This window comes from Salmo salar, chromosome ssa01 (assembly GCF_905237065.1).
Source record: "Salmo salar chromosome ssa01, Ssal_v3.1, whole genome shotgun sequence".
Taxonomy (NCBI): Eukaryota; Metazoa; Chordata; class Actinopteri; order Salmoniformes; family Salmonidae; genus Salmo; species Salmo salar.
In genome coordinates, this window is record NC_059442.1 from 171,599,994 (window position 1) to 171,614,610 (window position 14,617).

General features: G+C 45.7%; 1 protein-coding gene across 4 annotated transcripts in view; it reads left to right on the forward strand.

Annotated features, from left to right (window-relative positions):
- LOC106572709 (fibronectin type III and SPRY domain containing 1-like) overlaps nucleotides 1-6,599 on the forward strand; it is a 98,971-nt gene extending 92,372 nt beyond the window's left edge. For 2 of the 4 annotated variants that reach the window (XM_014147129.2, XM_045694114.1), the window contains 3 exons: nucleotides 1,936-2,187; nucleotides 3,235-3,323; nucleotides 6,010-6,598. In XM_014147129.2, coding sequence (XP_014002604.1) covers nucleotides 1,936-2,187; nucleotides 3,235-3,323; nucleotides 6,010-6,132 — 464 coding nt within the window. In that variant the 3' untranslated portion in view covers nucleotides 6,133-6,598. Of the gene's footprint in view, nucleotides 1-1,935; nucleotides 2,188-3,234; nucleotides 3,324-6,009 lie in introns of all 4 variants that reach the window. The other 2 variants (XM_045694121.1, XM_014147118.2) reach the window with 2 other exon arrangements.
- Nucleotides 6,600-14,617: the final 8,018 nt, after the last annotated feature.

A 14,617-nucleotide genomic window follows, 5' to 3' on the forward strand; every position in this document is an offset into this window, starting at 1 on the left:
TCTTGCTGACGTTGAGGGAGAGGTTGTTGTCCTGGCACCACACTGGCAGTTCTCTGACCTCCTCCCTATAAGCTGGCTCATCGTTGTCGGTGATCAGGCCTACCACTGTTGTGTCATCGGCAAACTTAATGATGGTGTTGGATTCGTGTTTGGCCATGCAGTCGTGGGGGAACAGGGAGTACAGGAGGGGACTAAGTTCACAACCCTGAGGGGCCCCCGTGTTGAGGCTCAGCGTGGCAGATGTGTTGTTGCCTACTCTTACCATCTGGGGGCGGCCCATCAGGAAGTCCAGGATCCAGTTGCAGAGGGAGGTGTTTAGTCCCAGGGTCCTTAGCTTAGTGATGAGCTTTGTGGGTACTATGGTGTTGAACGCTGAGCTGTAGTTAATGAACAGTATTCTCACATAGGTGTTCCTTTTGTCCAGGTGGGAAAGGGCAGTGTGGAGTGCAATAGAGATTGTGTCATCTGTGGGTCTGTGGGGGCGGTATGCAAATTGGACTGGGTCTAGTGTATCCGGGATGATGCTGTTGTGAGCCATGACCATTCTTTCAAAGCACTTCATGGCTACCGACGTGAGTGCTACAGAGCGAAAAAAATATATAAAAAATAAATCACAGGCAAAATCCTAGAGGAAAACCTGGTGCAGTCTGCCTGCTTTCCACCAGACACTGGGAGATAGATTCAGAAGGAAAATATCCGAAAACACAAGGCCAGATCTACACTGAAGTTGCTTACCAAGAAGACCGTGAATGTTCCTGAGTGGCCAAGTTACAGTTTTGACTTAAATCTGCTTGAAAATCTATGGCAAGACTTCAAAATGGTTGTCTAGCAACGATCAACAACCGATTTGACATAGCTTGAAGAATCAATCCAGGTGTGCAAAGCTCTTAGAGTCAGGGCTGTGAATACTTATGCAAATGAGATACAGGTATTTCATTTTCAATAAATGTGCAAATATTTTTTAAAAACATGTTTTTTTGCTTTGTCATTATGGGGTATTGTGATGTCATTATGGGGTATTGTGATGTCATTATGGGGTATTGTGTGTAGATGGGTGAGAATTGTATTTATTTATTCCATTTTGAATTTAGGCTGTAACACAACAAAATGTGAAATAAGTCAAGTGGTCTGAACCCTTTATCTAAAGGCTCTGTATTCTTAGACTGTGACATTGTGCCATCTATGATTCTGGCGAGGCACAACTAACCTGTAGTGGATGTCAGGTAGACCTATAGCCCTGATTACACCTACTACAGAACTAAACAACATGTTAAATATGTCTGGTAAACCAGTCCATAGAGTAGTTGGGTATCTTGAGACACACATTTTACATTTTAGTCATTTAGCAGACGCTCCTTTCCAGAGCGACTTACAGTAGTGAATGCATACATTTCATACATTTATTTTTTCCGTACTGGTCCCCCGTGGGAATCGAACCCATAACCCTGGTGTTGCAAACACCATGCTCTACCAACTGAGCCACACAAAGTTACTACCCACATAATATAGTCATTAGTGGTGTGTTGGCACTGCTCTGTCAGATCTTTAATAAGTGAGGCCACTAGGTACTAGGTCAATATGTTCAACAGGGTTTTCCTGTTACTGTATATTGCAGTGTTTTGGGTGTCGGTGTTTGTTCACTCCCAAAGGGATTGAAAACATTTCCTGTCCTCCACACCCAGATATAACATGACAATATAATAATATTCTATCCACTCCCAAGAGACACCAGCAAAGAAAAACACTATGCAATTCTGTGTAGTGATTGATTCAAAATGTCCTGTCTGTCCTCTCTAGGCCCCAGCCAGGTATTATGTAAGACGTTATAATAACATAGTATCCACCCACAAGGTGACACCCAACATTCAAGTTGTGTAGTTTGCTCTGTCTGTCAAGGGATTGATAAGCCTTCATGTTTGTCCACTACCCACCCAGGTGATACCAGTATGGACTGTGGTCAACACTACTGGGAGGTGAAAGCCCTTAAAGACTGTAAGTCCTATAGTGTTGGGGTCTCCTACAGAAACCTGGGAAAGTTTGACCAGTTGGGTAAGACCAACACTACCTGGTGTATCCACATCAACAACTGGCTGCAGGCTTCCTTCGCTGCCAAGCACAACAACAAGGCCAAGAGCCTGGACGGCACCATACCTGGACGCATCGGAGTCTTCTGTGACCTGGACTCAGGTGGGTTGATGTTAGAGACACGTAGGTAACCACACCTGGGTTCAAATATTATTTTAAATATTTCAGATACTTTTGAGTATCTGCTTTAGCGTGCCGTGAGATGGCAGATAGGTGGGGTTTACACTTTGGGGACTATTTAGTTGGTTACGTTTCGGCAGGAGAGCTCAGTCAAGCACAGCTAAAGTATTAGGAGCTAGGAGCCGTTGTTGATCAATACATGTTATGCAGCTTGGACTCGTTGTTGATCCATACATTTTATGCAGCTTGGACTCGTTGTTGATCCATACATTTTATGCAGCTTGGACTCGTTGTTGATCCATACATTTTATGCAGCTAGGAGCCGTTGTTGATCCATACATTTTATGCAGCTTGGACTCGTTGTTGATCCATACATTTTATGCAGCTAGGACTCGTTGTTGATCCATACATTTTATGCAGCTTGGACTCGTTGTTGATCCATACATTTTATGCAGCTTGGACTCGTTGTTGATCCATACATTTTATGCAGCTTGGACTCGTTGTTGATCCATACATTTTATGCAGCTTGGACTCGTTGTTGATCCATACATTTTATGCAGCTTGGACTCGTTGTTGATCCATACATGTTATGCAGCTTGGACTCGTTGTTGATCCATACATTTTATGCAGCTAGGACTCGTTGTTGATCCATACATTTTATGCAGCTTGGACTCGTTGTTGATCCATACATTTTATGCCTGTGGTATCTTGTACTGACAATTTCACCAGCTGATTTACAAGGCGGGTCCTCATTGTTCTACGCGTACAGATTGGTGTGTTTTCCAGTCAGTCAGGGTGGAAATACCATATCCCTCAGGCACCGGCGACCCGTGACACGTATACATAGGCCATCAGATACGGCCATATTAGATTTCATCCCTCTTCCCCCCAGGAAATGGATTACAAACTAGGCTTGTCTCCTCTGAGTATCAGAAGACACTTTTCACCGTGCTCTCTCTCTCTCTGTGCTTGAAGTGACGAGGATACAGTAGTTTGAATTCTGTTTTGTTTTCTCTTGGTCTTCCTCAGGACAACTGTCCTTCTACAACGCTGAAACCAAGCAGTTGATCCACACGTTCAAGGCTAAGTTTAGCCAACCTGTTGTACCGGCCTTCATGGTAAGTTTTGTCTGTATTACGGTTGATATTCTTGTCTTGACTGCCACTCCCTCATACCTGTACTTTATACCACCTGCCTGTCCTCAAGACCTAGATAACACCAGAGAACTTACTTTATACCACCTGCCTGTCCTCCAGACCTAGATAACACCAGAGAACTTACTTTATACCACCTGCCTGTCCTCCAGACCTAGATAACACCAGAGAACTTACTTTATACCACCTGCCTGTCCTCCAGACCTAGATAACACCAGAGAACTTACTTTATACCACCTGCCTGTCCTCCAGACCTAGATAACACCAGAGAACTTACTTTATACCACCTGCCTGTCCTCCAGACCTAGATAACACCAGAGAACTTACTTTATACCACCTGCCTGTCCTCCAGACCTAGATAACACCAGAGAACTTACTTTATACCACCTGCCTGTCCTCCAGACCTAGATAACACCAGAGAACTTACTTTATACCACCTGCCTGTCCTCCAGACCTGGATAACACCAGAGAACTTACTTTATACCACCTGCCTGTCCTCCAGACCTAGATAACACCAGAGAACTTACTTTATACCACCTGCCTGTCCTCCAGACCTAGATAACACCAGAGAACTTACTTTATACCACCTGCCTGTCCTCCAGACCTAGATAACACCAGAGAACTTACTTTATACCACCTGCCTGTCCTCCAGACCTAGATAACACCAGAGAACTTACTTTATACCACCTGCCTGTCCTCCAGTCCTAGATAACACCAGAGAACTTACTGTATACCACCTGCCTGTCCTCCAGACCTGGATAACACCAGAGAACTTACTTTATACCACCTGCCTGTCCTCCAGACCTAGATAACACCAGAGAACTTACTTTATACCACCTGCCTGTCCTCCAGACCTAGATAACACCAGAGAACTTGTCCTGCCTTTCTTGAACTAACAGTCGTACTTGTCTTTTCTAACTAGCGCTGACGTTACTGAAGAAATGTACTTACTGTGACTAATATCTGGTTGTCCCACCTTTCTGTCTCATGATGAATGAACTAACTGTACCGCTCTCTGGATAAGAGCGTTTGCTACGCGGTCTCTCTGGATAAGTCCCAGTCCATAGGTCACAGGCTAACTCAGTCCCAGTCCATAGGTCACAGGCTAGTTCAGTCCCAGTCCATAGGTCACAGGCTAGTTCAGTCCCATGGTCACAGGCTGTTCAGTCCCAGACATAGGTCACAGGCTAGTTCAGTCCCAGTCCATAGGTCACAGGCTAGTTCAGTCCCAGTCCATAGGTCACAGGCTAGTTCAGTCCCAGACCATAGGTCACAGGCTAGTTCAGTCCCAGTCCATAGGTCACAGGCTAGTTCAGTCCCAGTCCATAGGTCACAGGCTAACTCAGTCCCAGTCCACAGATCCATAGGTTACAGGCTAACTCAGTCTTAACTAGTTACGAAGGAGGTCTGGATTTAACTAGTTACGAAGGAGGTCTGGATTTAACTAGTTAGGAGGCTGGAGGTCTGGATTTAACTAGTTAGGAGGCTGGAGGTCTGGGTTTAACTAGTTATGAGGCTGGAGGTCTGGATTTAACTAGTTACGAGGCTGGAGGTCTGGATTTAACTAGTTACGAAGGAGGGCTGGGTTTAACTAGTTAAGAGGCTGGGAGGTCTGGATTTAACTAGTTAGGAGGCTGGAGGTCTGGGTTTAACTAGTTATGAGGCTGGGAGGTCTGGATTTAACTAGTTACGAGGCTGGAGGTCTGGATTTAACTAGTTATGAGGCAGGGAGGTCTGGATTTAACTAGTTAAGAGGCTGGAGGTCTGGATTTAACTAGTTAGGAGGCTGGAGGTCTGGGTTTAACTAGTTATGAGGCTGGAGGTCTGGATTTAACTAGTTAAGAGGCCGGAGGTCTGGATTTAACTAGTTACGAGGCTGGAGGTCTGGGTTTAACTAGTTAGGAGGCGGGAGGTCTGGATTTAACTAGTTAGGAGGCTGGAGGTCTGGGTTTAACTAGTTACGAGGCTGGAGGTCTGGGTTTAACTAGTTAGGAGGCTGGAGGTCTGGGTTTAACTAGTTACGAGGCAGGGAGGTCTGGATTTAACTAGTTACGAGGCAGGGAGGTCTGGATTTAACTAGTTATGAGGCCGTAGGTCTGGATTTTACTCAGATCTAATTTAGACCACTAACTTCACATTTCATCTTTACCAAAACATTCTCTTTGACCTGGACATTTTCCACACGACGTACAATATGCAAACATCAAGCACGTACTAGGAAAACTCTTAAAGTTACAATGTTTTCATTATAACATCGTCCTGTAACTTTTAATAGCATAACAAAAACGACATTAATTTTCATATTCCATCTATCGTCATGACCACCATTGTGGCTGACGAAAACTATTGTCCCAAAGTCCATTTATTGCATGTTAATGTTCTGAGGCTGGGTTCTCCATAGTGAGAGGACAAAGGAATTTTGTCTGCTGCCTTAGTTTTACAATGGGCGTAAGGTGTCCTAAACCCCACCCCATCTCCATACCTCTCCATCTCTTCCCCTCTGGTGGGTGTGAGAGATCTCTCTGTAGGATTGTGGTCTACGGTAACCTGACCCGAGCAGGCCAGTCAATGACACGTGTGTTGTTTGTTATCTACAGGTATAATGTAGGGGACTATAATAGAGGTTTTGTATTCATGTGTTGTGTTCCAGGTATGGTGTGGAGGACTGAGCCTCAGTACAGGTATGCAGGTCCCCAGTGCAGTCAAGAGTTTCCAGAAGACTGAGAACGGCCTGGGAGGATCTAACAGCAGCCTCAACAGCATGGCCCAGTAGCCCACACTGACTGGCTGCGTCTGGAACAGCACCCTATTCCCTAGAACCCTCTAACTCAACTCTGGAGCTCCAAGACAGTTACACTGCGTTTTTTTCATTGTTCTCCTCTAATCACAGACTGATTTAGACCTGGGACACAAGGTGGGTGATTCCCCTCTAATCAGGGACTGATTTAGACCTGGGACACCAGGTGGGTGATTCCCCTCTAATCACAGACTGATTTAGACCCGGGACACAAGGTGGGTGATTCCCCTCTAATCAGGGACTGATTTAGACCCGGGACACCAGGTGGGTGATTCCCCTCTAATCAGGGACTGATTTAGACCTGGGACACAAGGTGGGTGATTCTCCTCTAATCACAGACTGATTTAGACCTGGGACACCAGGTGGGTGATTCCCCTCTCTAATCAGGGACTGATTTAGACCTGGGACACAAGGTGGGTGATTCCCCTCTAATCAGGGCCTGATTTAGACCTGGGACACCAGGTGGGTGATTCCCCTCTAATCAGGGACTGATTTAGACCCGGGACACCAGGTGGGTGATTCCCCTCTAATCAGGGACTGATTTAGACCCGGGACACCAGGTGGGCGATTCCCCTCTAATCAGGGACTGATTTAGACCTGGGGACACCAGGTGGGTGATTCCCCTCTAATCAGGGACTGATTTAGACCTGGGACACCAGGTGGGTGATTCCCCTCTAATCAGGGACTGATTTAGACCTGGGACACCAGGTGGGTGATTCCCCTCTCTAATCAGGGACTGATTTAGACCTGGGACACCAGGTGGGTGCAATAACGATCAGGTACAACAGAAACCCAGCAGGCTCCGGACCTCGTGGGGTCAGAGTTCAATACCCCTGCTCTATAGGCACTATATAAGGAATAGGGTGCCATTTCGGACGCAACCAATAATTAACTGAACTCGCTCCTGTTCTGACTTCCTGCTTCCTTTGCAAGTACAATCCCTTCCTGTTCTTGATCTGTCAGTCAAACCAGAGCCGCCCCAACGCATGAGAAACACTGAGCCTTTTTCCCTCTGCCTGGCGCTAGAAGAAACCAAACCAGCCTAGCCTTCCCTCCTCACAGTTTAACCAAGCAGCTCTACAGACCCTTCAAGGGAATGAAGATCTAGACCCGTGGTACACAACAATAATTAGGGGTTAGGGGAACCCTCTTAATCATGTTCCAGATCCCTTAGGGAAATCGAACAACCGTAGGATTCTCATTCTCTATCGGGAATGCAAGATGTTTAAAATCAGGAAATAGACCAGTGCTTTTCTCCCTTTGTTTTAGTTAGAATGTTGAGTTTTAGATTCATTCTGTGTCTCTCTGAAGTGTGAAGGTGTGTTTTGGCATGATGAGAAACTCTGTTCATTACTTACCAGCTGTATATTGTCTCCTATATTTGTGTTTTTTAATTTTTATGTATGGCAGTGTGGCAGTGTGAGTGAATGGCTTAGAAACACTTTCCTCTCCCCTAGAGGGTTCTTTCGGTTTGAACACTCAGTTTCTTCAGTATGCTACTGAAGAAAAGCTTGTCGGAACAGAACTGCAAGTTCACGCTGTTATTCCTGATGATGTAGGGTTGAATGATGGGGGACTTTAGCACAGCGCATGGTTCTGTATGGTACTGTATGGTACTGCATGGTTCTGTATGGTACTGTATGGTACTGCGTGGTACTGTATTGTACTGTGTGGTACTGTGTGGTACTGTGTGGTACTGTATGGTACTGTGTGGTACTGCGTGGTACTGCATGGTACTGTGTGGTACTGCGTGGTACTGCGTGGTACTGCGTGGTACTGCGTGGTACTGTATGGTACTGTATGGTACTGTGTGGTACTGCGTGGTACTGCATGGTACTGTATGGTACTGTATGGTACTGTATGGTACTGTGTGGTACTGTGTGGTACTGCGTGGTTCTGTATGGTACTGTATGGTACTGTGTGGTACTGTGTGGTACTGTGTGGTACTGTGTGGTTCTGTATGGTACTGTATGGTACTGTATGGTACTGCGTGGTACTGCGTGGTACTGCATGGTACTGTATGGTACTGTATGGTACTGTATGGTACTGTGTGGTACTGTGTGGTACTGCGTGGTTCTGTATGGTACTGTATGGTACTGTGTGGTACTGCGTGGTACTGTGTGGTTCTGTATGGTACTGTATGGTACTGTGTGGTACTGCGTGGTACTGTGTGGTTCTGTATGGTACTGTATGGTACTGTGTGGTACTGTGTGGTACTGTATGGTACTGTGTGGTACTGTGTGGTACTGTGTGGTACTGTGTGGTACTGCGTGGTACTGTGTGGTACTGCGTGGTACTGCATGGTACTGTATGGTACTGTGTGGTACTGCGTGGTACTGCGTGGTACTGCATGGTACTGTATGGTACTGTGTGGTACTGCGTGGTACTGCATGGTACTGCGTGGTACTGCGTGGTACTGCGTGGTACTGTGTGGTACTGCGTGGTACTGCATGGTACTGTATGGTACTGTGTGGTACTGCGTGGTACTGCATGGTACTGTATGGTACTGTGTGGTACTGCGTGGTACTGTGTGGTACTGTGTGGTACTGCGTGGTACTGCATGGTACTGTGTGGTACTGCGTGGTACTGCGTGGTATTGTGTGGTACTGTGTGGTACTGCGTGGTACTGTGTGGTACTGCGTGGTACTGCGTGGGACTGCATGGTACTGCGTGGTACTGCGTGGTACTGTGTGGTACTGTATGGTACTGTGTGGTACTGCATGGTACTGCGTGGTACTGTATGGTACTGTGTGGTACTGCGTGGTACTGTATGGTACTGCGTGGTACTGCGTGGTACTGCATGGTACTGTATGGTACTGCGTGGTACTGTGTAATACTGTATGATAAGTAGTGCTGCTGTTGATGCAGCCCTTTCTTCTGTTCCTGTGTTCTGCCTGTTAGTTGTGGACCAGGCTGCCTCCCAAATGGCATCCTGTCTGTCTGTCAGTCTGTCTGTCTGGTGTTCTTATCCATGTCTGTCTGTCTGTCTGTCTGTCTGTCAGTCTGTCTGTCTGGTGTTCTTATCGATGTCTGTCTGTCTGTCTGTCTGTCTGTCTGTCTGTCTGTCTGTCTGTCTGTCTGTCTGTCTGTCTTATGTCTGTCTGTCTGTCTGTCTGTCTGTCTGTCTGTCTGTCTGTCTGTCTGTCTGTCTGTCTGTCTGTCTGTCTGTCTTGTGTTCTTACCCATGTCTGTCATTTTTATTCTCCTCAAATAGCGCATCCTCAGTCAGTTTCCTATTACTGTACCCTAGGATGCATCCTCAGTCAGTTTCCTATTACTGTACCCTAGGATGCATCCTCAGTCAGTGTCCTATTACTGTACCCTAGGATGCATCCTCAGTCAGTTTCCTATTACTGTACCCTAGGATGCATCCTCAGTCAGTTTCCTATTACTGTACCTTAGGATGCATCCTCAGTCAGTTTCCTAGGATGCATCCTCAGTCAGTGTCCTATTACTGTACCTTAGAATGCATCCTCAGTCAGTTTCCTAGGATGCATCCTCAGTCAGTTTCCTAGGATGCATCCTCAGTCAGTTTCCTATTACTGTACCTTAGGATGCATCCTCAGTCAGTTTCCTAGGATGCATCCTCAGTCAATGTACTATTACTGTAACTTCAATGCATTTAAACAGAATTTAATCTCATGATTAAGGCTCAGGAACGGCAGGTCTTAAATGAGGTTTGAAAAGGGTATTATACAGATATATAGATATTCATAATTATGATACATATGGTCGTCATTAGTTGGAAGGAGTCTGTCAAATAATTGTGTCAAAACAACCACCAAAGATTGTTTTTAGTGGAGGGGAAATGTAAATCGAATACTGTCTTCTGTCACCTGGTCTCTGGACAATGCCTTTGAAATAACTCCAGCACTGCCGACAAGAAAACATATTTCATCATACATTTTTGATTTTGTTTTGAAATAATTATTTAACTTGACATAATTTAGTTCTCAGCGGTCTGAATGCTGAAGATGTCACATTTACCATGATTATTGAGCCAGATTGATTCAATCATTTAAAAAAAAATTTTTAAAAAAATAACTGACCCATCATTTTCATCTGTACATCATGTATAATGGTCCAACTCTTTTCAATGTTTTGGATATTTCATTTTCGACTCTATTTTCCCATGCTGCTGTTCTGTTCTGTTCTGGGGCCCTGGGTGGGAGGGGAGAGAATGACATCTCTCCTGTTGTCTTCAAGTGGGCCAACCTTTTTGAGTAACATTCACACGTTACATAAATATTTGTTTTAATATTTGACCGTGACATCAATCAATCAATCAAATGTATTTATGAAGCCCTTTTTTGCATCAGCTGATATCTCAAAGTGCTATACAGAAACTCAGCCTAAAACCCCCCCAAACAGGAAGTAATGCAGATGTAGATGTAGAAACACAGGGTCATGTGACTCTTTAGATATCTCCTCCTCTTTGTTGAACCCCAAATAAACTGTTTCACCCATAGCAAAGTGTTTTATCTTTATACCCTAGATTATAAATAATTGACCCCTAATTATAGGGTATTGAGGCAGGTTGATTTTAAAAAAGTGTACAATTTCTATGTTTTTGTTTACAAACATTTTGAAATGCAATGAGCTATCTATTTTAAATGGATTCCACAGATGGTAGACTAAGGGCTATTCTAGTGTGACCTGTTATCTCTCATCTATTCTTCCACAGATGGTCGACTAAGGGCTATTCTAGTGTGACCTGTTATCTCTCATCTATTCTTCCACAGATGGTCGACTAAGAGCTATTCTAGTGTGACCTGTTATCATCTATTCTTACATCCATTGATACCAATAGGCCGCCTGGCCAAACTGAGCAATCAGGGGAGAAGGGCCTTGGTCAGGGAGGTGACCACGAACTAGGCTGGTAGTTGCCAGACGAAAGCCACATGACAGCCCGCTTGGAGTTTGCCAAAAGCCCGCTTGGAGTTTGCCAAAAGCCCGCTTGGAGTTTGCCAAAAGAACTCTGACCATGAGAAACAAGATTCTCTGGTCTGATGACACCAAGATTCAACTCTTTCGCCTGAATGCCAAGCATCACATCTCGAGGAAACCTGGCACAATCCCTACGGTGAAGCATGGTGGTGGCAGCATCAGGCTGTGAGGATGTTTTTCAGCGGCAGGGACTCAGAGACTGGTCAGGGTCGAGGGAAAGATGAACAGAGCAAAGTACAGAGAGATCCTTGATGAAAACCAGCTCCAGAGCTCTCAGGACTTCAGACTGGGGTGAAGGTTCACTTTCTCGAGTCCGTAATCGCTGCCAAAGTTGCTAACCTTACCACAGCCAGAGATATTAGCATAGAAAATGGCTAGCTAAAGGTCGTTAACTAGCTAACTACATAATTATGATCGGACAACCTACAGTATTTAACCTGAATGACCATCAAATTAATAATTGTTAATGTTTGTTTCTTACCGTTTTGTCAGCCATAACACATTTAGTCTGTCTAAATAATGTTAGCCGTTTTCCACTCGTCAGCGACTCAGTCGCACCAGAACTAAAATACTTGCAAATACACTGGTGGACTTCACGTGCTGGTGGCGGGAGAATTAACCCACTGGCTGGGTCAAATATCCATAGCCAAAACATAATATCCCAGCACCAACAACCAAACCTCGCTATATTTACAGAAAACAACACAACTATTGACCCCAGTGCCTGCAACCTAGCAATTAGGTTATCCAAACAAACCAACATTTTGTTGAGTGTAACTTGCAAGAAGCCTTGACCTGTTTGGGGCACATTATTTCTGTACTTAAATTATCAAGATAAGCTAGCTACTAGTTTTAAAGCAATGAAAGATCTAATTATTAGAAAGAATGAATGTATCTGCTACATTTATGAGAATAATACATACATTTGTGACATACATACATACATACATACATACATACATACATACATACATACATACATACATACATACATACATTACCTTATCAATCTGGAAGACGATATACTAATTTATCACTCAAAAAAACGTTACGAGGGAGTGCACCACAAACATCTTCCAGGGTGTCAATACCGCCTCCTCCCAATACCACCTCCTCCCAATACAGCCTCCTCCCAATACAGCCTCCTCCCAATACAGCCTCCTCCCAATACAGCCTCCTCCAAATACAGCCTCCTCCCAATATAGCCTCCTCTCAATACAGCCTCCTCCCAATACAGCCTCCTCCCAATACCGCCTCCTCCCAATACCACCTCCTCCCAATACAGCCTCCTCCAAATACAGCCTCCTCCCAATATAGCCTCCTCTCAATACAGCCTCCTCCCAATACAGCCTCCTCCCAATACCGCCTCCTCCCAATACAGCCTCCTCCCAATACAGCCTCCTCCCAATACAGCCTCCTCCAAATACAGCCTCCTCCAAATACAGCCTCCTCCCAATATAGCCTCCTCTCAATACAGCCTCCTCCCAATACAGCCTCCTCCCAATACCGCCTCCTCCCAATACCGCCTCCTCCCAATACCGCCTCCTCCCAATACAGCCTCCTCCCAATACAGCCTCCTCCAAATACAGCCTCCTCCCAATACAGCCTCCTCTCAATACAGCCTCCTCCCAATACCGCCTCCTCCAAATACAGCCTCCTCCCAATACAGCCTCCTCCCAATACAGCCTCCTCCAAATACAGCCTCCTCCAAATACAGCCTCCTCCCAATACAGCCTCCTCCCAATACAGCCTCCTCCAAATACAGCCTCCTCCCAATACAGCCTCCTCTCAATACAGCCTCCTCCAAATACAGCCTCCTCCCAATACAGCCTCCTCTCAATACCGCCTCCTCCCAATACAGCCTCCTCCCAATACAGCCTCCTCTCAATACCGCCTCCTCCCAATACAGCCTCCTCCCAATACAGCCTCCTCTCAATACAGCCTCCTCCCAATACCACTTCCTCCAAATACAGCCTCCTCCCAATACAGCCTCCTCCCAATACAGCCTCCTCCCAATACAGCCTCCTCCCAATACCGCCTCCTCCCAATACCGCCCAGCCTTCGATACTGGGTAAAACGACAAGGTAAGGGAGTAGGGGTGTCCGCAACTAAAACAAATCTTGGTCGACCGAGAGTCGTCTCTTCTTTCGACCTTTTACATTTTCAAACGTGTATTTTTCTCTATATATAAAAACACCATGTGTAAAATAATGATATAACTATATGCACTGAGCTTGTCTGATACTTTAAGCTCACTGTTTAATTAAATAATTCAGACACAAATGACTCGAGGAAGACTGACGGCAATTGATTTGGGCTATGACTTGCCGCTCCGTGTCAAACAAAGACAGCTAGTGCCTGTAACCGGCAGATCTCTCTCTCTCCGCTCTCTCTTCCCCCCAACCATGTGCTGAAGCTGAAACATTATTACACAACTGTAGGTCCTGGATGGCAGGAAGCTTGGCCCCAGTGATGTATTGAGCCCGAGCAGTTGCCATACCAGGCGGTGACGCAACCGGTCAGGATGCTCTCGATGGTGTAGCTGTAGAACTTTTTGGAGGATCTGTGGACCCATGACAAATCTTTTCAGTCTCCTGAGGGGGGGGAAAGGTGTTGTCGTGCCCTCTTCACGACTGTCTTGGTGTGTTTGGACCACGACTGTCTTGGTGTGTTTGGACCATGATTGTTCGTTGGTGATGTGGACACCAAGGAACTTGAAACTCTCGACCCGCTCCACTACAGCCCCGTCGATGTTAACGGGGGCCTGTTCGGCCCTCCTTTTCCTGTAGTCCACGATCATCTAGAATCCAAGATGGCGTAGCAGTCAGACATCTTTGTCCTGTCGTGTCCCTTGTATATATCTTTTTACATCTTTTTCTTTGCATATCTTGTTTCAATATTTTCCTAAACCTCAACTTCTAAATACTCTCCTGCAACCCGCCTCATCCAATGTGGAGTGGACCTGTTTTTTTTCTAAAGTATTTCTATTTACTTCAGATCTGGAATCCCTCAACTGAAGCTAGCCAACTAACTACCTACCAGCTATCAGTCAAAAAACCATTGCTAGCGGTCATCGGCTAACCTTTAGCTCGGAAAGCTCTCGCCAGTTCGAACAACGTGACTCAAACCAGAGCATAACGGACCTATTATTATTTTATATATTTTTTTCCCCCATATTCCCGGATTCCTACCGCAAACTCTGAACATTTTCATCTGGATCTTCGCAACTAGCTAACCGCAATCCCGGGTGACTACTCCTGGCTAGCGTTTCCATCCCGGAGCAAGCACCAATTAGCCTGAAGCTAGCCTGGCTAGGGCTCCTGGGCTACCACCGGATCCCACTCCTGGGCTACAATATCCGGACCCCTTCTACTGCCGGTACGGGGCACGGAACCCCGCCGATCCTCTACGACTGGAATACCGACATAATCAGGCACGACGTCCGCTGAAGGCCCATCCTGCTAACCGGCCTACTAGCTACCTAGAGCTACTTGGAACCCTAACTACTAATCCA